This window comes from Rhinolophus hipposideros (assembly GCF_964194185.1).
Source record: "Rhinolophus hipposideros genome assembly, chromosome: 17".
NCBI classification, from domain to species: domain Eukaryota; kingdom Metazoa; phylum Chordata; class Mammalia; order Chiroptera; family Rhinolophidae; genus Rhinolophus; species Rhinolophus hipposideros.
The window spans coordinates 31444612-31470840 of NC_138063.1; the positions used below are offsets into that span (position 1 = coordinate 31444612).

The following is a 26229-nucleotide window of genomic DNA, read 5'->3' on the forward strand; positions in this document are numbered from 1 at the left end:
AAAACTCTCATTGTGAAGACATACCTCTCCAAGATGTTGGCCAACTCAAGCAGCCCTGTTACTAAATCAAAGAAACTGTCCAACCCAAGTGTTTCTTATCTGTCCACACACCCAGCCATCTGCTCTAAATATTTATGGTGTGGAACCTGGAAAAGATAGAATAACATGATGAAAAAAATAATATAATCCATAATCCCATGATTTAGATCATCAGCCTTTTGGTTTATATTTTTCTGGGTATTTTTCTATGCATAGCCACTCAAATATTTGTAACACGGGTCATTTTTATACTCTTTTATTTTTTTGACTTATGTAAATAACTTCCATGTTGATAAATATATCTCTGTATCATCATTTTTATGGCGTCTTAGTATTCCAGTCTACCATATCATTCCATAAGTAGTCTAAGTGCTCCTACATTGTCCATTTAGGCTAGTTCTAATTGCATTTGTATCTTTGGGGTTTTAAGTGTGTGTGTGGGTGTGCTCCATCCATCATAGCATAGTTGTTCCAGTGTAATCTGTGGCATCACAGTCTCAGAGGGCAGGATCCCGGTTTCCCAAGATGCCCAGAGAACCTCTTTCTGGGTGTCTCAGTAGCTGATGTGCTCTGCTGAAAGGATGAATCGGAAATGTTGCCAACTTCTTAACCAACTTGACCCTATCCCAACTTTGCCAATCTGCCTTTTTGGGGTGACTTGACTCCAATGACTCCTGGGTGAGTCCTTGTACCATGGAGAAAAGAGACCTCAACTCTTGGTGCAAAAGCATCTTTGGTAGAATCCTTAAATCCAGCTGCTTCTAGTGCTTCTGGTATGGTTTAACTGCAGCAGTGTTACCTGAGTGGCCCGAGACAGCAGAGCTTCCATCTGTGCATGTCCTTAGACCTGAGTATCTTTATTTGCTATGTACAGGGGTGGATTATTTATCTTGTTTACCAGTAGCAAGCTCCTCAGAATTTGCCTTATTTAAAAACCCTCTAGCCTTGCACCTCAAAGTACGGTCCTCGGACAAGTATCAGCCTCACCTGAGAACTTGTTTGAAATGCTGATTCTCCTTTCTCACCAGCTCTAGCACAAACAAAACAAAAGCCGCCAATTTATTTATTCATTCAACAAATAATTGTGGAGCATGTAATATTTTCCAAGAACCTGGCTAATGTTGCAGATTCAAAAGATCAGTTACAGTATCATAAATTGCTTATAACAGTGTCCGATATAAAGCAAGCATTAAATATGTCAGCTATTAGTATTTTCAAACCCTCTCCCATATTGATTATAATAAGGCTTTCCATTAGGAAAAAATCGTGTCCCCAAAGGTGAGATATTTTGCCTCAGTTGCTTAACACCCAGTTGATGGACCCTGCTTCATGCTGCAAGTACTGATTGGTTTTTGTCCTTTGAACAGACTGACTCCATGTTACTTTAGAAAAGATTCATTGAAACAAAGGAGTAAAATACACAAGGTATAATGTTTTTAAAAACATTTTTAATGAAGAAATAATTCCATTCCAAAATATAGACACACAATTAAATAGTTTAATCACTTCAAAATATAACATGTTCCCAGGAGGTTCCAACACACACACACACAAAACAATACTTAACAGCAATACAAAAAACCCATACAATAGTAGTTTTGTTACAATACCAATAAATATTGTGAAATCTTTAGTGTCTCTGAATTGGTTACTTCAAATGGTGTCAAATTACAGTAGTCATAATTAAAAATGTCTTATAGTTAATTAGCCTCATGATGTAATGCTTCTGATTTTTTTCTTTTTGGTTCAAAAGTAAAAATGCCCTTTCTTCAGAGGACATAGTGGAGTTCTTGTTTGTGGCTCCTTGAATGGAATCGAACCAAGGTGATTACAGCAATCAAAAGTTGCTGTATTTATAAGGTTTATCTACAGTTAACAGCCAAGAACTAATAAGAGTGGACAAAGATGATCAAAATAAAAGACATCAGTGCTAAATTATGAGGCAACAGTTTGGCTCATGCATATAAGAAAATACATAGTATATCACAACAAAGGCCACACGCTTATGCATTTCAGTTCACATTACTACTTACAAATGAACCTTCCCTGCCTTCTCATTCAAGAATCCATTTTTCACAATCTCCAGCACATCTCCCTCTGACCAACCAAACTTACCCCGACGTCCATCCTGATCAACCACAACTGATTTCTGAATCCTGAACAGTAGATTTCACACTCTTCCCTCCCTCCAGTAACATGGTGCTGTGGAGGAGGGTTGGCTGTGTTAGACCAGTGCTCATTAATAAGCCATCTTCTCTGATGGAGATGGATGTGCAATTCATCGTGGAACAAGAAAGAAACACCCCCCCCACACACATGATATAATTGTATCTAATGGACAGAACAGGTAAAACCTGCTGGGTTTGCACTTAGGGCAGGCCCCAAAAGTAAATTTGGAGAGCCAAGGAAAGAAATGCACCAAAAATCAAAAAAACCCAAAACAACACATGCCATTTTGTCTCGATTACAGGACAGGGGTGCTTGAGTCTGGTCTCAGTGCTGACGCGGAGCTAAGAGAAAGAAAAGGTGGCTGGTTAGTCGGGAACAGGTCATTGGCAGCAGTTTCCAGAGTCCTTGCAATGGCTTTGTACGGTGGTGTCAACAACCATGTGATGGAGTTGGCAATGAAAGCTATGACAAGGGGGAAGATTATCAGCAAAACAGTTCAAACCTTAGACAAACGTTTGGATGTAGAAACACCTAGTGACCACAGATGTCAGCTCATTCCAGTCAGTGGCAGAATGCCACTTGCAGGGTCAGAGTTCTGAGTTCCACAACGACCTGGCTATGATTTAGAGCTGACAGCCATGTAGGTAACTGAGATGCAGTGGTTTTAAGTACTGAGTATGAGGCACCAGGGGCCACCTGCTCCATCTAGAGAGGTATGGTTTCACAGAAGATGGGCAGTGGAAAGGAGATGAACATTAATATATAACAACAAAACCCGCAATAAAATCCATCTGTGCAAAGAAATCTGAGACTGTGCAGTTGTACCACTTTGGTGTCAGTCTGTTCTCAGGGACATTTGTCAGACTGATTCTCTGGAAGGAAGTATAATTAAATACATCAATGGACAGAATGGGCTCCTTATTAATGCCAACCAAGAGCTTTACTGTCCCCAAGGCAAGTGACTTTGTTCCAAAGGGCAGCAAAGGAGATGGTGTCTAACCAAATGTAGAGACAGGAACATCTTAGAGCCCTCTGGAAAGGGAGCTGGAAGATGTCAGGATGTCTGTTCTCATTTGGGCACCCACCAGCTTCCAACAATGTGGAGTTGGAGAAGGTTTCTGCCAGCCCTGGAAGCAAAATCAAATCGCTGAAACTTTGAGGTTGACTCAGAACCTTTGTTTATTCTGAATAAGGCTTTTTCAGAGATTTGATTATACAAATTTATTCTAAAGCAGTGGTTCTCAACCTTTAGTTTGCATCAGAATCACCTGGAGGGCTTATTAAAACACAGATTGCTGGGTCCAACCCCCAGGTTTCAGATTCAGTAGGCCTGGGTAGGGGCCTAAGAATTTGCATTTCTGAATAAATTCCCTGGTGATGCTGATGATTCCGGTCCAGAGAACACACTTTGAGAACCACTGTTCTCTTCTTTCTTTTAAAGGAGAAGCAGGAATTCCAGAGAAGCTGCCAATTTAAGTATAATGTATCCAATATGCTGCAGGATTTTTACTTCATCAAATCTTGCAAAAATAGGTTCTTTTTTCATTTCCCAAGAATCCCTAGAGGAGGATTTCAGAGCTCCCGACAAAGGGCCCTCATGAAGGACCATCCACAGAGCCTTTCATTCTGCCTTCTTTGACCACTCTTTTGCACATCAGCATTTCCCTGAGTGCAAACTCCCACCTCAACTTAGAAGAGCCTGTTTCCTTTCACATGACCACAGGAGGCTGCATGCAGAACACCAGGTAGCCAGCTAAGGCAATAAACATTCAGAAATAAAAGGAGAGTGAACGTTTTTTGCAAGCGCACTTTAAGCCTGTACATTTAAAGCTGAAGGCCTCCAAACAACCTGATAGGGGAACTTGTGGATGAGCGGTGCTGTTAGAAACATGCTCCCTAAAGCTAAAACGAGAAGAACACGGAAGAGCGGAGATCACTTTAGTCCGTTTGGGGATCTTATGGCACCTGTGGTTTATAAACAGCTTTAGTAACGAGTATTTCAAAACATAGTTCACAGTTTTTAAGAAGATCTGTGCTGATTTTAAAAACTAAATTCTATATCATTTGAATGTTGCCTTTTTTTGAATATGATGTCTATTTGGAAAAAATATGTACACTAAATTCTATGGCTGATTCATTACAGTATCTTGAAAGAAAACAACCTCAAGTTGGAAAGAAGCCCCAGAGACTGGATTATCCTGGTGTGTTTGGTTCAAGTCACTGCTCACAGAGACTTGGAGACAACTGCAGACCATGCAGTTCAAGGACCCTTCTTGGCTTCCGGGCTCTGAGTTTCTACACTCAGGAACCAAATCCTTCAGGGTCAGTGAATAATTGCAAGTGGTTGTTTTTTTCCAATTGCTGTGGAAAAAAAAATGTACATTGTATAATAAACTGTTTTGCTAAAATCTCAAAGAATTCAGAAATCAAAACTTCTACTTATAAATAGTATTAATATTGTCATTGTAAACTGAACAGGCTCAATATTTTGTGCAAAGGTTTACAATGCTTGTTAATCATAAGGAACAGCAGCATGGGTTTTCAGCCTGTGTTTTTTTTGGTTTGTTTTTAATCGGGGATGAGCCATGTAACCGAAGATGTAGCTGATAAGTTAGCTTTAAACAGAAGTCTTTTTTTTTTTTTCCCCCTTCTTAAAACACACACTTCGGAACTACAAATCTTAGAACAAAAAGTTATCTGCACGCTAGTCAGCAGAACACGTCTTTAGGGGTGGGGGTCTGTCAGGAGCTGCTGTGTGTGGTGGTTCCTCTCTTCGGTGAGGTTGCTGCCAGGTTGCTGTCTTCTCCTCTGTGTGGGTGGGTGCAGCACTCCCCTTCATCACCAGCTTTCATGTTACTTTCATCATCTGACTATAGCTTGCCTGGGAATAAGGAATGTGTCATTTCTTTTTAAAAATGAGCACTGTTTTGTGATATAGGGTTATAAAGCTGAGGATCCCCCCTTTCCCTGACACACACACACACATACACACACACACACACACACGCATATGCACACACATCACACACATGTTCTACTCCTTTTCTCTAACAATCAGGAATGAATGTCCTGGGACAATGTGTGCAGCTTCTGAAAGAGAAGACAAGAATCCTTCCTGTTGAGTCTCTTGTTTAATGGGTGCCTGAGACATATGGAGGGTTAAAGCAATGCAAACAGAAATATTTGTACTGTCCTTTCAACAGGAGATGAAAGCACTGACACCATCAGAATGCCAGGCTAATTAAAATAAACAAACAGGCTGACCCGGTGGCTGAGGTGGTTGGAGCTCTGTGCTTCTAACTCTGAAGGTTGCCGGTTCGATTCCCACATGGGCCAGTGGGCTCTCAACCACAAGGTTGCCAGTTCAATACTTCCAGTCTCGCAAGGGATGATGGGCTGTGCCCCTGCAACTAGCAACGGCAACTGGACCGGGAGCTGAGCTGCACCCTCCACAACTAAGACTGAAGGGACAACTTGACTTGGAAAAAAGTCCTGGAAGTACATACTGTTCCCCAATAAAGTCCTATTTCCCCTCCCCAATAAAATCTTAAAAAAAAAAATCAAAAACAAACATTTAAAAGTTCACTTTTAATCTTCCAACCCCCCAATTTCTAGGATGTGGTTGGCCAAGGTGTGGAGTACCATGTGACCAGAGGGATGGACAAGGGACAAATCCAAGATTTGAGTGAGCCAAAATGGTGTTTTGGTGGACTCTAAGTTGAGTGCTAAGCTTTATGTATACCACTGCTTTCAAAGTGACTACTAGTTGAAAAGCAATAAACCAGGTTTTACTTTATTCACTCTTGTTAGTGTATTAATAAGAACATATTTATCTTCAAATAGGTCTAAAGCGCTCTGTGAGTGCAGATGGGTCTCCCACGTTTCTGGCATCCTACTCTCTGCCCTTTCCCTATGTCGGGCTCGGTCAGTGAATTCCGAACTGACTGGAATCAACGAAGGTGGCTTTAGGACCTGTGGATAAGAGATGCTTATACTTGGGATAATTTCTGGTCTTGTAGCACAGTCAGCAAGTCAAATGATTAGATTTCAATACCATCAACTGCTTTAAAATTTTAGCTGTATTTCTTGGCTACATCAAGAAAAATTACGGTAGGATAGAACTACCTGCAAAGAAGACAGACACTAGGCGGTGTAGGGCTCTATCAGGTTTTAAATACATTTTGCCCAAGTGGCTGATTTAGTGACAGGCTGGTTCATGTCTAGAGTCTTGTGCAGTGGAGCTAGGTAGGTACCAGACGCATTAACGGCAGAGGCCACAGCTGTGTTAATTTTTCACTGCCAAATTGGTACCAAAGATGAAAAAATAAGCCCAAGAACTTAGAAAGTACTGAATTCTTTGACTTTCAGGTACAAGAACCAAATGTCACTTTTAATCCGGGTTTATGTCAAAGACATTTTATTAGGCTTTGTACAAAATATATTTTTCTAAGAACTAGCTACTGATGTTTAAATAATATATAGAATAAATATATAGAATAATAGATCAAATTGCTGGAGCTAAGAGAAAGAAACTGCTATTAAAGGAAAAGGCTTGCTCCTTTGGGACTAGATTTGTTATAACTGGAGAGGGTATTTTCAGAAACAGCTCCTGGGAATTTTTTCACTGTAGTCACAATGTAACGGGAGAGCATGTGGTGGAACCTCTTGTGACCCAAAGGAGGCAGAATAGAATGTCCTCAATAAGATCCTTGCTTTCACACCAAAAGGGCCTCACAGCTCAAAAAGTATATTTCATAACAGCAATTATTTCATGATTTTTACTTGCTTAATTTTAACCTGAGGACTGAGACAGGAGGTCAGTAGTTTTTGAGCTAGAATGTATTCTTTACTAATTGATATGTCATTTAGGAGATAACACATCCCTTTTTTCAATTTAGCAGCCAGATTTGAGTTTACTATCAACTGTACTATAGACCTATGGGATTCCATCCTTGGGAAAGACTGTATAACTACAGTAGATACAAGTCCTTGAGCCAGTGAAGCTAGATAACTGTGAAATGAACTGTAATTGGGAACATCTAAGTGGCATTTAGCTGGAGCCAGAGAAAGCATCTAAACTTACAGGACAGTGTCGCTGAAGGTGCATCGAATCATTGCACATAGCTGAGACCTAGCTTTGTTTATGAAAATAGAGGGAGCAAGCTAGTTCTGAGTCCCAGGGGTTCCCATCCATTATTACTACAGCAGCTCCCAGGGTTTGAATTGCTTGTAGAGCACTGAGCGTAGTGCCAGACGTGTATGTGTGTGCTTGCTAAAATTATAGTGTGTCTGCCACTACGTTAAGCTCTTTAAAAACTATATCCCAGTGAGGACAACTCCTCTATGAGGTAGGTGTTGCAATATATGTTGTACAGAGAAATGGAGACGCATAGAGGTTTATGCTGTTAGGATTTGGTAAAACATATTTGAAATTGGGTCCACTGGAGTCCAGAGCCTAAGCTTCAGACCACTACACTCACATGATCCCGCCAGTCAAGTGCTATTCTTTCTCCATTAAACAAATTACTGAGGGTTTTCCATGTATGTAGGTGGGTCCTTGGGGGGAGGGGATCACATGCCACACAAATGATATTTTAAATTGTTATCTTGCTGAATTCCACAATGGATTTGCATTAGCTATTCCCAAAATATAAGGCTGCAGATGTTTTCCTCTATGGTTTGCTCCTTTTGTTTTTGCTTTTGTTTCAGTTTGGCTTTCACTTGTTAAGGGACACAACTTTGATCTTTTGGGCCCTGAGGACAACATGACAAAGGCACTGACCCATCTCTGGAAATGCTGAGCAAGCCTTGGATTTTCCTTCTCAAGTGATAGAAAGGCTCAAACTTGGGTGGTTATGGATTGGTGATGTGGCTTCATAGCCACAGATTATTTCTGGGGCATCTCTGGTTTTATAGAAGTTTCTGTGCCATTTTTTCCAATTACTAGTTAAAAAGTCAACTCCCAAGGTTGTTTGCCAAATCTACACCAGATTATAATGAAACGCTCCGTAGACTGGGATGATTCCTTGACAAAAGCAGTGAAGGAGAATATTTTATCACATAGCAACGCCTAAAAGAGAGTGACTGTGAACTTAGGTTACAAGTTATCAGAATTCAGTGTACAGTGGCCACATTTCCTCCTAAATCAGAGGGTACTTACTTGAGAGGAGAGTGACAAAAGGATATTGTGTTCAACCTTGCAAGCTGACCTGTGGGTGACAAAGGACACAAACAAGAAAGGTGATATGTCAAGTCTGTGATGCAGTCAAGCTGGTGAATTATTTGGTTGGAAGCCATGCACATAGACAGAGAAAAGAGAGAGAGAAAGAGAGAGAGGGAGTCCAATGAATGACAGTAGCATTCTGATCCACCGAACAACCATATGCTCACAGAGCAGTCAAGGAAAACCACTTCAACGTTCTCCAGGGCAGGTCTTGAGTGGGGATACACAGGCCTGTTATATTTTTTTAGCTCTTTTCTTTGCCTTTCCCTTGAAGTCACTGGGCATGGACAGGAAAGGAGAGCGAGATGCAGCTTAAGATTTACCAGAGATGGCAAAAGCTCCAACTGGATCTTAAGCTATTAATAGAATTTCCCTTCATTTTACTCATATAAGGTTAAATTCTTAATTCATTAAAGTAAATTAAAAAATCTAATATTTTATATGGAATGGCTGCCTTCCTTAAAACAACAACAACAACAACAACAACAACAACAACAACTACAACCAACAACTACAACAACAACAATAACAAATCCCCTAGAATTTCACTTACTGTTGTCACCCAACTCCGGAAACATATGAGCTCAAAGAGGGAGGCCTAACAGGCTCCCCTAACAGCGTGAAGCAGAATTATTGATTATTTAACCACCTCTCTCTCTCCCTCTATGCAGCAGAGCCAAATGAGATATGTGTAGGACTGTCACCCTTTAGAGTTCACAGAGAAACCCTGACAGCTTTATCCAGGTTAATTTTCTTTTGTGGACGGGCCATAGAAGTCGTAAAGAAAGGTTTCTCTGTGGGTCTGTGCTTCAGGTAACTCTGGCAGTTTCTGCAGTGTTGAAGCATGGTGTTACATATAGTCACTGTTTTGGTTATTTTTTGTATGACTAGAGCAATATTTCACTTGCTTCTGAAATGCGATTGTTAAACCAAAAAGGCAAATGGAACATTCTAAAGAGGCAAAACTTTTGATTCATATTGTCAGGGAGGGGTTGGTGTGTTTCAGTTTCTCTCTTGCTACCTTCTTGGGAAAATATTTCAAAACTTAATCTGTAAACAAATGATAAGTTGAGGATAATTTATTCTCTCTGCTTCTCTTTCCTTCACTAACAGAGTAAGAGAGGGTCACTGTTCACCTAAGAATGTGGAAAAAACTTCTCTGGCCACTGGCCTAACAATAAAATAATCCACTGGGGCCTGGAGAGCAGCAGGTCTCAACCAGGCAAACATCCCTGAGCCCCAAGAAAATTGGTGGATTACAGGGAAAGGAAACATACAAGAAAGGCAAACATGGCAATCTCCACGGGGAAAATGCATCCTCTTTAGGATGAGTTACTAATTACATTTACTCCCAATTGCATGTGTTATGTTCAGTAAATTCTCAGATGGATTAATATACTCCAGTTTATATGAGAATCTGTGCATACACACCCTGCCGAACACGGGGCCTATATTTCCCTCAGCATTTCTCGGTGAGGTTTGTCACTTGCCTACTTATTTACATTTGACATGAGGTAGGCCGAGGACAAATGATTCAAGGGAGGAGATATATATTTATGCTTATTCCATTTCCTTGTGCCTTGTTGTCTGTGTCTTTTTTAACCTATGAGAAAAAAAGAAACATCTTTCCTAATGATCTTTGTAGAGTATGGTCTGTTAATCACCATGTTTCGGCTAATTATGACAACACCTCTTTTCACTTTCCAGATCAGAATTTATAAGAATACATGGTGAGTTACAGCTATAAGAAGTACTTAAAATTTGTAGTGTCTAGAATACATGACTCAGGAGCGTAGTCAGAATATTCCAGAAAGGGAGGTGGAAGAAAGGGGAAAGCGCCGATTTTTTGAGTAATGTAACAGACCCAGCTCTGGAGGGGCTAGAGTAGAAGTGGTGGGCAGTGTGGGCCTGGCTCCCTGTACCTGATAGGCTTCATCCTGCAGCTTCTGTTTCAGGTATTCCTCCATCTTGAGCTCACTGTCCAGCTGCCGGACTGAGTCATTCTCATCCTCAGGCTGCACATAGGTATCCCCGTCTTCTGTAACCCTGGGAATAAACCACAGATGGAGTTTTGGAGCACATCTAAGTGAAATCCATGCATTAGCTCTAGTTCTGGAGGCACATTTACTTTGTCCTCCAATTCACTTCTTCACTTCCATTAACTTCCACTCAGTGTCTTCTGTGACCTGACAGAAAACTAAAAAAAACCAAAAACACAAAACAAAAAAAACTTTGCAAATTTAGGGAAATATATAATCAAAGTATTCTCGTATGCACATTTTCTATGGCATGCTGGTGATCATTGGTCATCTAAGTTTTTCTAGGGTTTACAGCAATGAGTTGTCTTTTAAATGTTTGTCAATCTTAAAAAAAGTCAGGCTTGTCTTTTGAGTGGACATAGTTTTACCAATCTGAGAGCTTTTTTTATTTTAATTTTTAAAATGGAATCTAAGAACTCTTTCTATAAAGAAAGTGAGCCCTCTAGTGAAATAATGATTAAGGACATTTGTTCATAATTTAACTCTGTGTTATGCACCTGTGTAGGTATGTGCACCCACATGCTTTATTTTTATAGTATAATCAAGTCTCAGAATATCAGCTAATTGATGTCAGGAAGATGAATACTCTAACCCATAGTTCTTGACCTTAAAAATTTATACTAGCTCTAAATCTAAGAAATCCATTGTCTAATTCCACTATGAAATAAATAGATAACAATGACATCATTCACTAATGTGTGACTTTATCTCCCTATCTCCATCTATTCAATCCAGGGTATATAAAGCTCTTTCTGGGACTAAACATGAATTTACTACCTAAATCATATGACTAACGTAATTTCAGGGTAAAACACAGTACATGTTCAGATGGTACAGATATTAAAATATCCCCTAAAATGAAGAGTGGTCAAGAAGAAGTTTCTGGATTAGAACTCAAATGCCATTGCTCATGTTTATTTATATCTGTACGACATGTTCTCGTTATTTTTAGAGGTTTGGGGCCAGCCTAAATAGGTCTGCGAGGCCTCTATGAACTTGTTCTTCCCAATTCTTACAGCCCTGTTGGTAGCTGGAACTGCCACCAGCATACTGGAGACAGTAGAGTGGGGTGGTTTTAACTACAGTCTTGGATTTTAGGATTAGAACAAAGAAATTTTAAGTAACCATGTAAATGCTTAATTATAGAAAGTCAAATGGATAATGTGTTTACCAGACTACACTGATGACAATTACTTCACCATTTCGATTAGCAAACAAATCAAATAATTCTAAATTATAGAGGAAAGGACAAGAGAGCAAACTAAAATTAAAAGCAGCAGCTCACTGCCATTTTAAATTACATTATTAACTGTTTTGTTTTGATCTTATGCTCTGCCTTTTCACAGCTGGCTTTCAAACCATGTCTATTTATAATTCCCCATTATTACTGGTCTTTTACTCACTGCTTGGATTGAGAGCCAAAACACCAGAAAGGCCTCTGGTTATTTTCTTCTTTGGGTCTTTAAAACAGCCAGTTTATTTTTGTAGACTAGTCTGCAGTACTTTTCAGATTAAGCACCATCATCCTTCTGTAGTTTTTTTTAATGTTTAGCAATTCCCTTTTCCAGCCTTTTGGCGAGCCTCTGCACACACTGCTCACAATTCCATGAGCCTCGCTCTCCTAAAGGCCCACATTCTTGGCTTCCTTTGTTTTACTCTTTTTCGTCCCAAGCTGGGCTCTGCTTCTTTTACCTTTGTTTCTCAGCTTTGGTTTCCTCTGCCTGACTGCTTTGGGCTGATCTAGTATCACAGAAAGTCTAGTGGGGACTTCATTAATTCTGCTGACGCCTAATTAGGTGAAAACCTTTCCAAAATGGCTTTTGAGGGTCAGATTTATACGCATTCAACAAGTCAACCAAATTGGATTTCTTTATGTTGAGATTTTATACATTTATAGTCATGCACTGCATAATGACGTCTCAGTCAAGGCTGGACTGCATATGCTATGGTAGTCCCATAAGATTATTGTGGAGCTGAAAATTCCTATTGCCTAGTGACATTGTAGCTGTCATAACATCATAGCGCAATGTATTACTCATGTGTTTGTGGTGATGCTGGTGTAAACAAACCTACTGTGCTGCCAGTCGTATAAAAGTACAGCACATACAATTATGTACCGTACATAATATTTGATAACAAGTGACCGCTACTGGTTTATGTATTCACCACACTATACTTTTTATCGTTAATTTAGAGTGTACTCTTTCAACTTATAAAAAAAATGTTGCTGTAAAACAGTATGCCATGTTAATCCGGCAGCAGCCTCATACATCTTGTGTTTACCGTGTCTCTTGGTTGCATCATTTTCTCTTGTGCTTTTATCGCATGAGATTTTATCTCATGTTGTTTTGTACAGTAACAGTCTGTATAGGCTTGTAGCCTAGCAGCAATAATAGGCTGTGCCATCTAGCCTAGGTGTGTAGTAGGCTAGACCATCTAGGTTTGTGTAAGTGCACTCTATGATGTTTGTACAATGATACACTTCTCACAACTCACATCCATTGTTAAGTGCTGAATGAAGGTACTTAGTTCAATTCCTAGTGCTTATATGATGTTTACACCCATTCTGAACAGAGGCCTCCCCAGCATCATGGAATCCTCTAAATGCAAACATAGTAAATTCAGAAGATAGGATGCCTTATCTTCTTAACCAATCTCCGAGTCCTGGAAGACTGGGAATGATTTTTTTATGCTATTTTGTATAAAAATAGCACAGAGCCTTGGGTGAGCCAAGCTCTCAATAAGCACTGGTTGGTTTTGATTATTGATATTCTCTGGAAATTGTGAGGGTAGGGAAGTCACAATGTCAAATTTAAATGTAGCACCCTTTTACATCTTATGATAGAAAAGGAAACTACATTTATATCTTTCCAAAAGAAAGAAATAAATAACCATGTTTTCCTTTTCCTGCACGCCCTACAGTGTTCTGTTACTGAGAAAATACCCCCAAGCAGAAGATACTTACATGTCACTGTGCATGGTGCTTGGGGTAGCTCCACTGTGAAGGTAACCAGGTTTCCGGGCATGGATTTGTGCTAGAAAAGCCTTTTCAGAGGTTGGCGATGGAACCAGATCCTCAAACTGAGTCCGTGCAAATTCAGAATCCACATTACTCTCTGTTTCACTCCCCACCTCTATTAGGTACAATTGAATAAATAAAGAATGCCTTGTTAGATTTTTTTTATGATCAGCCAATAAAGGGCCAGGCTTAACATAAACCTGTGCTGTATAAAACACTAACCAGTTATTATACATAGGCCACGTAAGTGGTTACTTTTTTTTCCAAATGAGAATTGATCCTTGACATGGATTATTGTAAAATCATTTGGTATACAGTATTGTCTTTTTTTTTTAATCTCAAAAATATTACGAGGAATTTCCTGTCTTAGTAACTCCTTAAAACTTCTGTTTTCTTCCTTTATAGAAGTCTTTCTTAAAACTGTTCCTTTTGCTTAATATTACTTTAATTTATGAAATACAAACCTAAAGCATTACATTCACTTAATATTTCAAAGTCTTATAAGAGTATAAACTGATAGCACTTGAGACTTCCACAATAAGAATAACATTTTTAGTTATTTATCGCTTGCTAGGGCAGTGGGTACATAATGTTAATCATGATGTATTAAATACTGTCATTTTTATCCTATTCGGTAATCTTAATCTAAAATAGCAGCAACAGTTTTCATTAATTCTTATTATAGAGGTTTTAAGAAATTTAAACCCAATTTTTTATATTGAAATTTTATTTCTTATTTATTTCTTGAATTAAATATTATAAATTAAAAAAAATCGATTTAGGGAAAGGATTTTTTTTTTCTTCTGAAAATTAAAAAAAGGAAGTTATAATTTTGTATAGAGTAATACTTGTTATAATCTCAACTACATGGCTATCGTCCTGCCGGGCAAATATCTTGCTGGGTGGGCTTTAAGGAATATATGAGATGTACTGGTTGCTGGTGAGATAGTTACTTGAATATTCATGTTGTTAAAGTTTATAAAACTCTGTGTCGTATTATTAGGATAAAGAGACTCACAATTTTGTGCTATTTAGTTTCTGGGCAGATTTTTCTTTAGAGATACTGCAAAGGTAAGTTTCAGGTTAGCTTCATTCAAATAGCCATCCATTCCAAATGAATAGTCTAAATTAGTAAATAAAACATTTGACCTTATAAAATAACTTCAGCATCATATTACTTTGGCTCACAATAGATGTTAATAATGATTATCTTTGGCTTCTAGAATTATAAGTCAATTTTAATTTCTTTATTTTTTCTCCATGTTTAAACTTTATTAAGCATGAATTAAGTCTTCTCATCAGCAAAATATAAACATTAACTTAAAAAAATCTGAATATACCAACAAAATATAGATCTTTAAAAAAATCTTTTAAAATTCAACAAGGAGCAGATGTCTACCAGAGGCCCCTAGCACTTCTAGGTCTCTCTCGAATGAGCAGACAACTGAGAGGGGACCAGGGACGCACCAGAATTCAGCTCTTTCACGAGCGAGGACATGGTGTTAGTGATGGAATCCGCTGCCACTAGTAAGTCATTCCTTAAATTTCTTCTTGAACCTTAAATGAAGAAGAAATGACAATTTTTAAACAATGAAAGCTTTTCCTTTTTTTTCTAAAATTTTATGCTGTTTGTCTATCATTTCTATTGACATTCTAAAGCAAGAGAACTTCTAAGACTTCTCTTTCTCAGATGTGCTTTGGTCCATTTTCTGAAAAACAATACATTGTTCTTAGGCAGTGGCCTCTGATGTAGGAAGGCATGGCAACTGATAGGGGTTCACATATTTTTATTGTCCTAATTGGGACAATTTTGCAAGTGAAAAGGGGTGATATTAATAAGATTGGGTGACTTGGAACAAAGGGGGATGGTCCCAGGTAAACCAGTATGTATGGTCAGTCTTCTTAAGAATAACCCATACAGATGAAAACACTGGTTTTGCCAGGAGAGCTGTGGCTTTTTAGCTGCTGCTGTCGTTTCAGCTGTTAGCTGGTGGCTGAGCCCATCAGATTCTGATCTCTACCACCACAGCTTCTGTCTCCCATCAGGGCTGCGAGAGCTGCCCCTACCATCATAGGTACCTCTTGGGAATGGGATCTGTGTGCACTGAATGCCCCCAGAGTGTGGAAAAGGGGCAAGGATTCTTGCTCCTGCTGCTAAGACACAGGCAGAAGACTTATGTCTGGTACCCTAAACTAGAATTTAGACCATGTTTCTTTACTGTAAAGAAAGATTAGTATGATATTTCAGGTATACTAAGGGTAAACAGGTATTTGTCGGCTGGCCTGGTACCGGGCTAGGTGGATATAGAACAGATGGCTAATCACCATAATGTCTTTTGAAAAAAGGGTCAAGATTCCAAATATCTGACTTACAGTTGAAATTTAAGTAGCACAAGCTCTTTGTGAGCTAGGACACATTTCATTCTGTCATTTCTCAGAAAGGAAAACTAAATAAATACAATAATAAATACATGTTCATTAAAAACATCAAAGTAGTTCAATACTTTTCAAAAACATTAATTATAATAGAAAACTCAAAGTTACATTTGATTTAAAATGCTGTAAATTTCTTTAAGATAAGATGTAGGGAAAGGACATTTATTTTTCCTTTAAGAGTTAAATAAAGTTATTTTGTATAACTTATTTTCTTTTTTAGATGAAAAAATCCAGTATGGATCTTCCCTTCACCTTCATTCTTTACCTTTAAAATGTAAGATTTTGTCCCTCATACTCGATGGATGAAAACATCTGTTTCCTCACACTCTTTCCATATGAGGATATCACTGATATTAAAAAAAAATTTTTTTTGTATATGCAAGGTGAAATTTGTATTTCTACAATTATTTTCATGTATTTATTGACAACTTGTATTTCTTCTGTCTGCTCATATCCTTCACCTATTTTTGTTTTGGGGATGTCTTTTTCTTACTGATCTGTATATGCTTTATGTCCAACTGAAATTATGAAACTTGATTGCCACGTACACTAGAAATGGTTTCCTCAAGTCTATTTTTTTGTGTTTTCACTTTATTTATTTAGCCTTAAAACTAGTGGTCAAATATATCTCTCTTCCATTACCTTATTTGTGTAAAAAATAAAGAGTATGTATGTCTAACAACCCACTCAAACATATGTATTTATATATAAGCGAGAAATTGAGAGGGACCAAACTATTAACAGTGTTTACTTCTAGGAATGAGATTGGCAAGGTGAGGGTCTGCAGGAGGATTTCTTTTTTCTAATTTTCTATCAATTTAAAAAGTGACGGCAAGACAAAGTTTAAAAAACTGTTAAACTATTTCCAAATGAATAAAATCATTGACCTTGGGACAACCCTTCAGCGGGTGTAAATGGAAGAGGTCGCCTATGGGAGAATGCTGTTTGTCATCTTGTTTCACTTTGCTATGGAGGCCTAACCGTACAGCCTCATATTAGAGGCAGTGATTCAACTCTAGGGCATCTGTAAACTGACTAAATGTCCTTCTTGATCACCTCAGAGATAAAGAGCTGGATTGTTTAATCTCAATATTGACTTTGCTTTAATATAACGAGAAGAAAGAATGGAGTAAGATGTTTCAGAACTTTAAAATGGATTACATTTATAGTTTCCTGAGATATTAGTGAAAGGATTTCTGTTCTTTTAAGGAGCAAAGACTTGTAAAAAATGGGGCAGGGCAGTAGAAGCCAAAGGAAGGTAAAACGGTGAGGTCAGGAGGATTCGACTAGGGAGTTTTGGAAACAGCTTGCAGGCCAGGCGATGGAATACCCTAGAATATCCACAATGTGGCTCTGATGACTAGACTGTTCAACAGACCGTGGTGACTTATTTGTCACATAAATGCAGAACGCAACAGAAAAAACCAAAGCCACTTACTTTGTGCAAACGCCTCCTGTACATCTCCCCCTACCCCTGTGAGAGAGTCCTGAGGTGTGTGAGTCGGGGTGGAGCAGGCTGATGCCGCCGACCTCACGGGCATGGGGATGGGCCTGCTGATGGTGTGGCTGGGGGAGGAGCGAGGAGAACCTGCCCCCTGGGTCTGGAGAGACAATGCAAGTCATTAATTTGTTTTTTTCCAAGAAAATGCCATTCCAACACCTCAGTCAAATGTTAAAGACCATAACCAATAAAATTTCAAAGCAGGAGGATATCCTCAGTAATTGAGATGGTCATCTTAAACCTGAGTTGCAGGTACAGGTAATTTAGGACCTTACTATATGTTACCTGAGGCTTGGGTTACATCTTGAAAGCTAAGAATATTAGTACAGCATTGTTCAATAATCTATGAGATGTGTCCTCAGGTAATGAAGCTACTGTAAGGCAGCCATAGCTACAAGATGTATCTATTGTCTCCTTAAAGGAAGTTCTACATAGACGATAAAGCCATGGAAGGAGAAAGTTTGAAGTATAAACTAGGAGACTTTTTGGGGATGGACATGGTTTATACACTTCGTATATTTTCAACCTTTGTGTCCTGGCATCATCTGTAGAGGATACTTTATAATTCAAATCATGCCATGCAATATTGTGCATATTAGGTCAAACAAGGTATAAATTGCTTAATCCCTATTATACAGTAAAAGGTGACTTTGTCGAATTGCTCTGTGATTTTGGGGATTCCAATGCGGAAGAGAAAAAAGAAATCTTGGTTTCTAATTTTTGTCTACTGTTTCCCTGTAGGAAATGTCCTTCTCTTGGTCCATGAAAAGGCAGTTATCTGAAGTAAGAATAGTAAGAATTAAAAATGAGTAAAGAAAAAAGTATAAAATAACTAAAAGCCATTTACCTCTGTACTACAGTCTTCAGCATAAAACATTCTGAGACCGTCACACCTTGAATTTCATAACTTTGTCTCTCTACAGTGAGGTCTCTTGGAAACATTTTCTCTTTTTAATAATAAGTTTACAAAGGAAGTCAGTCATGCACTAATAAGAAAATGCAACAAGACCCTCTAGTGCATACACAACAGATTAGGTGTTCACATAAATTCCTTTCCGGTCTGTTGGGTTTGGCCAGGGAGAGTGAGGACTCTGCCACAGCAAGGCCCAGAGATTCATCATCAACCCATTTAAACCCCGAGATGTGCACCATGAGAGCAGTGCTCTGGAATATTCGATTTAGACCTTTGTTGTGGGTTGAGCTGCTTACAGTTAAAGCATACAATATCAATCCTGCATAAAATGCCATGCTGTTAGCTTTCCAAGGCGCAGCATCACACATAAAAGTCAAATCTATAAATTGAGAAAAATCAAGAATTAAAAAAAAGAAGCAAAATAGAACAGAGCACAGAAAGTAACTCATGTGATGCTCAGTGGGACGAAGAGTCCATTCTTTCACTCTCAACAGTACCTCGGAATGGTCTGTCTGGGCCCAATGAAGAGAAGTTGGCCCGCTTGCGTTGCTTTGTAGCCTGCTTGCTCCAAGGATGGGTCTGGTTTTCCCCCGCAAACTTGGGCAGCTCGGTTTCATTACCATGAAACCTCTGCTTCTGAGCTACCCTGGTATTGCCCTGAGTCTCACCCCAAAAGTAAACGACTTCACATTTGAATTGTGCTTTCCCATGGACGAAGGGTTTTCATGTACATCCTCACTGACTTCTCTCCACGGCCACTGGGGTAGGTATCATTACTCTAAATGTGCTGTTGTGGAATTGCCCAGGAGATAAAAACGAGAATGTCTGAGCTGGTTGGTATCTGAGCCCAGGTGCTGTGACTGGCTTGGGCTGTGGGGACCTGGATAAGTTATGGTTGATGGAGGGTCCCTCAAAAGAGACAGTTGTTGATCAGATGCTCTGAGGGCTGCCTCCCCTGGCAACCCCTCCTGTACATCAGTTTCAAGACAGGGCCCTCAGCAAGGCTCCTTGCCTTCCTTATCTGTCCTCTGTACCAAGGAACCAATTGCAACAGGGAGGAGGGACAGGAGATGGGAAGTTGGACAGAGGGGTTGAAGGAAGAAGGTTCCTCTTGTCTACACTACATGAGTTACCCATTCAACTCTGGGAAACCAGGTCCTTCTCTGTGGTAGGAAGTTCACAATAATAGTACAACTCCACTTCCGTATGCAATTTACACTGTATAAAGCACTTTTACATACATTTTTTGCTTTCATTCTCCTAATAATCAGTGTTATGAATGATAGTAGCTTATATTCAAATACCAATTTGCAATCGACAAAGCACTTCAATCCCAACTACTTCACTGCATCCTCCTAACAACCATGAGATATTAGTATTTGCATTTTTCAGGTTAGCAAACTGCGCCTCAGAGGCGAAAATTAGGTTACACAAGGTCCCTGAGCTAGTGAATGGCAGAGATAAGATAAATCCCCAGCCTCGAGTCTGCAAGCCCAGGTCTTTCCCGGGGCACCACAACTGCTTCTCAGGACTGTGAGCACGGTGACCATCACATGCTCCCGTCTATGCTTCACTAGCCTAGAAAGGTTTAGCAACCTGAAGGCTAAGAAGGCACAGGACATGCACCCACCAGTGAGCAGAGTTGGAGCAGTGGCCTAGGGCTTCCTGCTGGGCCAGGAACTAACTTTTCAGGGCCAGAGTCATGGGGAGCAGGGTGAGTACCCAGGCTGGCAGAAGAGCCTTTGGGTTGTTTTTCAATCAGTACAGAAATACAGGCCCACCATCTCTTATCAGCAAATTTGAAATCCGGAACAAACAAAATAATGCATATTGTTTCATAACTGATGCAAGGCTATTTATATGGCCTCTGCACGGTATTACATTTCTCAAATCTGGACTAGTCTGAAGTCCGGACCCATTGATTCTAGACATGGGGCTGTGGGTCTGCATTTCAATATTCAAACGACTGTATTGGGATTGTACTGTACACCAGCCCTGCTTGTCCTTGTGCCACCAGGCTCTCCAGTACAGGGTGCTTGTGGGTCTGTCCCCCTCCCCTTTGGGCACTACACCTGGCCTTTCTAACCATACTGTCTGTGAGTTCCTTACCTCTGGCAAGGCTCTTCCTTTCTCATATACTGAGCTCTCCAGCTAACTGTGTTTGCCTGAGGCATTCCCAGCCCTATCTCTTTGCTTAAAGTCTGATGTCCAAAGCCAACTTTCCCTACTCCTTTCTGCCTGCTTCCTTTCTTCGAACTCCTTTTAGTGGTTCTGTTAAGAGAAAAGTAATTGACTGTAGTTATGTGTTAAGGGAAAAACAACTGACTGAATCTAAATTATACCAATGTGTGAATGACTAATAGCCATCATCTAACTAAATGAATCTCTAACTGGTGCAATTTCAAGCAGTCTGATTACGTGAAGAATTTTAGTGGAAGATTCTATGCTGAAGAAAAGATTCATTGGCATCTTTCCTGCAACTTGCAACTCTCATGTCCAGTCTTTAACCAGACTTTTGGGGGGAGGTCCCTGGCTCCCTGGGCTATCATGGCCCCATCTCTCTTTGTCAGGACACTGTCCAGTTTGATGCATAGCACTGTTCTAGGAAGTACTGCTGGGAATGCCAGCTCTGGCTTTCCTTTGGGAGGTTCTTGCAGGGCCACTAGGAAAGGGCAGTTGTCTCTTAGCACCGGGGTGCATCAGTGGGGTAGCTATCACTGAGTTTCATTTTCACAGGGAGTGGCCTCTATAGAATGGTGGCTTCTGGCCTGGTCACAAAACATGGTTGTGTGCTAACAACTTTAGAAGAGTTAGAGTGAATAATCTCTGGGAACATCCTTTCCTGGAAATTACTTGATGATTAATGGAACAAAGACTTAAGGGACGATGGTCCATGCAGATCAATACATAGATCTAAAATTCCTGAGAAGAGAGTTGATTTATGGAAGAAGGAAAACATATATCATACTTGGCAAATTTAAAATAGCTCTCTTCTGAGGGAATAAATGAAAAATTCATTTCTACACTCCATTCTCTGAGTCCACTCAACCTGCTGTTGTATCAATTTTTAAAAAGTCTGACAAGATTCATACATTTTCTGATTTTTTCCAGGAAGTATTTTGGTTTCTACTCAACACCAAAAAGGAGGGATGCTTCAAGGAAGGGATCAAATGTCTAACTGCTGAACCAGCACTGCTCAGAGAAATGGCAGAGAAGGTAACCATGAGATAGGAGTGGGTAGCATTATGTACACCCTCCTCCCAACTTGAAAAGTCTGTCTCTCAGGTTTGGCTGAGAATACAGCCTAGTCATGTTTGGTTTACTTAGCAGCCTGGGAAGGTAGAGCAAAGCAGTGTTTATTTAGCTACATCCAACCCTCTTTTTATCCTTTCTCCCTGTACACATTCACTGACTATCACCATAGAGATTGTTGTATACAAAGTGTGATGGAGACACAGAGGAAGTGAGTGATTCTCACTTGTCAAGCACGAGGTGTCATTGGAATTGGGTCTTAACAGTGGAGATTTCCAGGCAGAGAAGAGGAAGTATTGGGAGGACAGAAGAGCATTCCAGGTCTTGGAGTATCATGAGCAAGGCATGGGAAGTGTGCAGGGTATTGCAGATAGGGTTGGAGGCCAGTGTGGTTGAAGCATTAGATTCACTGTGAGGAGTGGAGGAGAATGAAGCTGGGAAGGGGTGGAGCCAGGTCTGGGGGCCTCCAATGTAATGAAAGGGGCTAGACTATCCTGAACTAGAGAGTCATCTTTCAAGGCTTATAAATAGAGAAATAATTCTTACTTTTCTAGAATTAACCAATCCCTAATTGTAACAACGGGCATCTGTGTGTGTGTGTGTGTGTGTGTGTGTGTGTGTGTGTGTGAGAGAGAGAGAGAGAGAGAGAGAGAGAGAGAGAGATACTGAGAAGGTATGTTTTTGAACACTAGATGTTAGTCTTTATAAATTGCAATTGATTATTTATTATGTGAATTATCTGTGTTCCCATCCTCATTTTGATTGCTTCATTACTTCATAGAATACCCACCAGAGAGGAGGAGCAAGGGAAAAAAAGAAAGGTGAAACCTACGTTGGTAAAAATGATCATTTCTGGCAATCTTATATTCCATAGCGTGTTTGGGAGAAGTAGGAACCTGAGTGATTATGGTTTCCTGAGTTAACTGAGACATCCAGTTGTAAATAGAGAAGACAATGGGGGCAGGAGATGACATTTGGAGTGATGTTTGACTTTCTTTCCCTGATTGAGACCCTGTTAGATAACTGTAAGGAAAAGAAGTGAATACATGAGTGTATGTGTGTGTGTGCGTGGAAAATATGGGTGATGTTAGAAAGTTTCCATATACCCATGTGTATGTGTATACACATACGTTCATACTTATGTCTGACACACATATGGTATTTTCCAAAATGTTTGTATATCCATTATCTTTCAAAATCCATACAACAACTTGGTGAGCCATGTATTTATTATAAGTCTGTTTGAAATAAATTACCAAGAGGTTAATCGAGTTACTCAAGATCTTATGCTGTGAAAGAAGAGCTGGGACCACTATAATTCAGGTCCAACTCCAGTAATCTTTCTAAGAAGTTATTATTGACATCTTACTTTTTGAACTCAAAGTCAAACTGCTTGGGTTTAGACTGGGACATAATATTCAGAACTGGACGTATACCAGAAACTCTAGAACATACCGTCACTGCAATTATACCCCAGCCGCCTCCATTATTAAACTTTTTATGAGTGTTCTCTTTATGGTTCCTTCAATAAATCTTAAAAATACACAAAGAAGAAAGAGGGTAGGATAATTTCGATTCAAGTTTTGTAAAAAAATTTATTGCTTATGATATCATAATCATTGTATTATATTACAGGCACTATTAAAAAAAATCATGTTCTCTCCTCAAGGGGAATAAATTCATGCATTACCTCTAACAAGAAACAGTATAAGTAGAAATTATATATACCAGTATAATAAAATACATTGAACCACACAGACTTAGGATAAAGCAAGTAGAAGTTATTAAATCAAGCACAATTTGTTGTGTGCAATGTCTTAAATCTGATTTTACAAAGAGAATGTCCCCAAAGGGGAAAGGCTTATAAATAAAAACAGAATTTAGAAGCAGATGCCAGACTAAGACCTCTAAATTCTCTCCTTAGATCATGTTATATCACGAGAAGTCTATATATTTGGATGGCATTTGTTTATTTCCTTGTAGAACTGTATTTACAAGATTGGGACATATGGGGTTCTGTCTTTAATTTTGACTAGAGGTAAGTATAAGAATCAGCCATATGAAAGCTACTACTGCATTTGTCCATTTTTTTTTATTACTCCTTCTATAAAACTCTGAGTGAAGGCTTTCTTTTTATATTTTATGCCAACCGAAATTTTGGTCCCCTGAGATGTAGCATTTCTGTTCTGATAAAACCACTAATTACGTTTTTCTTTTTTTGCCTCCTTGCCAGAAAACTCAGAGTAACACTCCTGTCCCTTATAATTAGCATATTTGCATTTTCTTTTCTTCAGTGTTTGATAGTTCTATTTCATGAAGTCATTGTTTATGTTTTTGTTGTAAGCTGTGTCGGGTCCTTTTGGAAAAGAGGCTTGTGTATGAAAGCAAGTGAATGAGGAAGAAGGGCGCACCCTACCTCCATCCAGACAATGCTTCGCTGCCATCTGAGTGTTGCCAATAATGGCCCTAAGGACCTATGCAGCAGTACCCACTGCTGGCTGACTTTCCAAGATGCAGCAGCTTTCGAGGGCTCAATGGGAGGAGCTGGAAGGAAAGGAGGCAGTAACGTTCTTATGGGCACTGCCAGGGTTTGGCTCTCTGCATCTCTCTGTGTATGAACTTCCTGGCTCTCTGCATCCATTGGTTTATGCACTTCCTGGTCCCCTGAGCCTTTCAAGAATGTCTTGCCTAGGAAATGGTAGAGAAGGAGTACCCGAGGGAAATGGATAAAGCAAAGGGCAGACTGATTATGAGATGATTACCTTCTCTCTCCACTAGGAGGAGGAAGGTTATAGGGGAATCTTGTTTCCTTTTTTGACTCACATGCTAAGTAAGAGACAGGAAAGAAAAGAAGCTGTTTGCAGAGAGAAGCGCCACAGCAAGGCATTTTTCTCTACCATGATCTAAGTGTGTTGCAAGTATGCAGCAATACCCCATGTATGTATTTTATGGGCAATTATACAGGTTGCCAATGTGTGTCCTTCACCCAGGGGCACTGTCTCTCAATTAAAACTGGACTTTAGTTTTAGTAAAGTAATTTTTTTCACAAAATACAAAATAATGTAATACATTGTCTTTATTGTCTGATATTACAGATTAGTTTTACACTTTCCTTTTTTACAGACCATGGGAATAAAGGGTAAAAATATGTCCAGCATTTTGCAAACATTCTTTGTTACACACAAACACACACAATGAATAATAGGAAAGAGAATACAGAAGAATTAAAAGGTAGGTTGAAATTGGACAGGCTGTGGTTCTAATTGATCCATAGAAATAATGAGAAACTTTTTGATAATACTAGCAGGTGGGGTATATTGTCATACACAGCTTGGTACATGCACTTGAAATTAAAGTTGCTTTTATTTTGCTTCCATTTTATTATAATAATTGTTATTTTGAGTATGCTGCTCCCTCTGCTGGCTTCTAAACCTGACCATAGGGTTAGATATAGGGCTTCAGTTTAGGCTATAGTTTGAGTCACAATGCCTCTATTTCTAGAGATGTACGAGGACTTTGTGATCTCCCAAGCAGAAGGGTTCTTGGTGATAAGAGAAAGACTGAAAGTCACCTATTCTTTTGAGATTATTGTCAACCAACAGTAGGGATTCTGCTTGGGAAGAACTAAACAATGGGAAGTGAACAGTTACTGAGTACAGTCTTTCTCTCATAAGATTGAGCACATTTTGGTGAGCAGTGGGGAATTGGGGCTTAATAATTATACAATGAAAAGAGATGTAATTGGCTGATTTTTATCAAAAGAGGTTCTGCACCTTTTCAGTAAAGTAGAAACTGAACTGGACATTCACAGCGTCAGGGGATGCCAAGTTAGCTTCTGAGGCTGTGCGTTTTACCTAATGTAACTTTAGTGACTGGGGTGGGCATCTTTCTATTAAGAGAAGGCTCTGAGCAACAACCCAGAAAAGCATGAGACTGGTTTGAAATTGAGACCCCTGGAGATCTTAAAAGTGTCCAATAAAGTACAATTTGTTTTCTCTTGTCAAAGATGTGATAGCTCTTCTTTTGATGCCGACAATAGTAATAGTTATAAAAAATGCTAAATTTTATATATCTCAATTCAAGCACTACATTGAAAAGGAAGCAAATTAGTATGACTTTTTTTTCTCTTTCCAAACTGAAGCATGAACATACATTAGAGGCAAAAGCAATGAGAAAAACAGCAGGACGGCAGGCCCCTCCACTGTTAGTTAAGACCTGCAGTAGGGAACATAACTTACTCCCTGCTTCAGTTCTTCTTCCTACAGAAAGATTGAATTGATAATAGTTAGGTTACCCAGGGTTCCAATAAGAGCATGTACAGGGTAAAGGAATGCAAGGTGGGGAAAACATCAACACAGCTTTGATGGCAGGTCAGGTCTCTTCTACCTCAGTGACTGCAGTTCTAAGTCTTTTTAAGTATTTGAAACTACAGACCCATCTTTTTTCTCCCTGTGTCCAACCGTCTTTCAACACAATCTCTCTGTTATGGTCTTTGCACATCCTGATAAAACAGACTGCTCAGTTAGGCTAGGTTGCTGCCAAGATGGCTGGTGGTAAATATACTCCTATCCCAATACTATGGTGATAGAATCTATAGGACTAGAAGTAGGGTTTTCAAAGCTTCCTGTCATTCAGTGA

The 26229-nt window shown here is 39.4% G+C and overlaps 1 protein-coding gene across 17 annotated transcripts in view; it reads right to left on the minus strand.

The window, feature by feature from the left end:
- Positions 1-1467: 1467 nt before the first annotated feature.
- The window catches only part of DTNA (dystrobrevin alpha), a 360321-nt gene continuing 335559 nt past the window's right edge, over positions 1468-26229 (minus strand). For 5 of the 17 annotated variants that reach the window (XM_081078729.1, XM_081078747.1, XM_081078750.1 and 2 more), the window contains 6 exons: positions 17364-17526; positions 14957-15046; positions 13436-13604; positions 10354-10477; positions 8369-8417; positions 1469-5089 (listed from right to left, as the gene is read on the minus strand). In XM_081078729.1, coding sequence (XP_080934855.1) covers positions 8400-8417; positions 10354-10477; positions 13436-13604; positions 14957-15046; positions 17364-17526 — 564 coding nt within the window. In that variant the 3' untranslated portion in view covers positions 1469-5089; positions 8369-8399. Of the gene's footprint in view, positions 5090-8368; positions 8418-10353; positions 10478-13435; positions 13605-14956; positions 15047-17363; positions 17527-23164; positions 25851-26229 lie in introns of those variants that run through there. The other 12 variants (XM_081078733.1, XM_081078732.1, XM_081078734.1 and 9 more) reach the window with 5 other exon arrangements.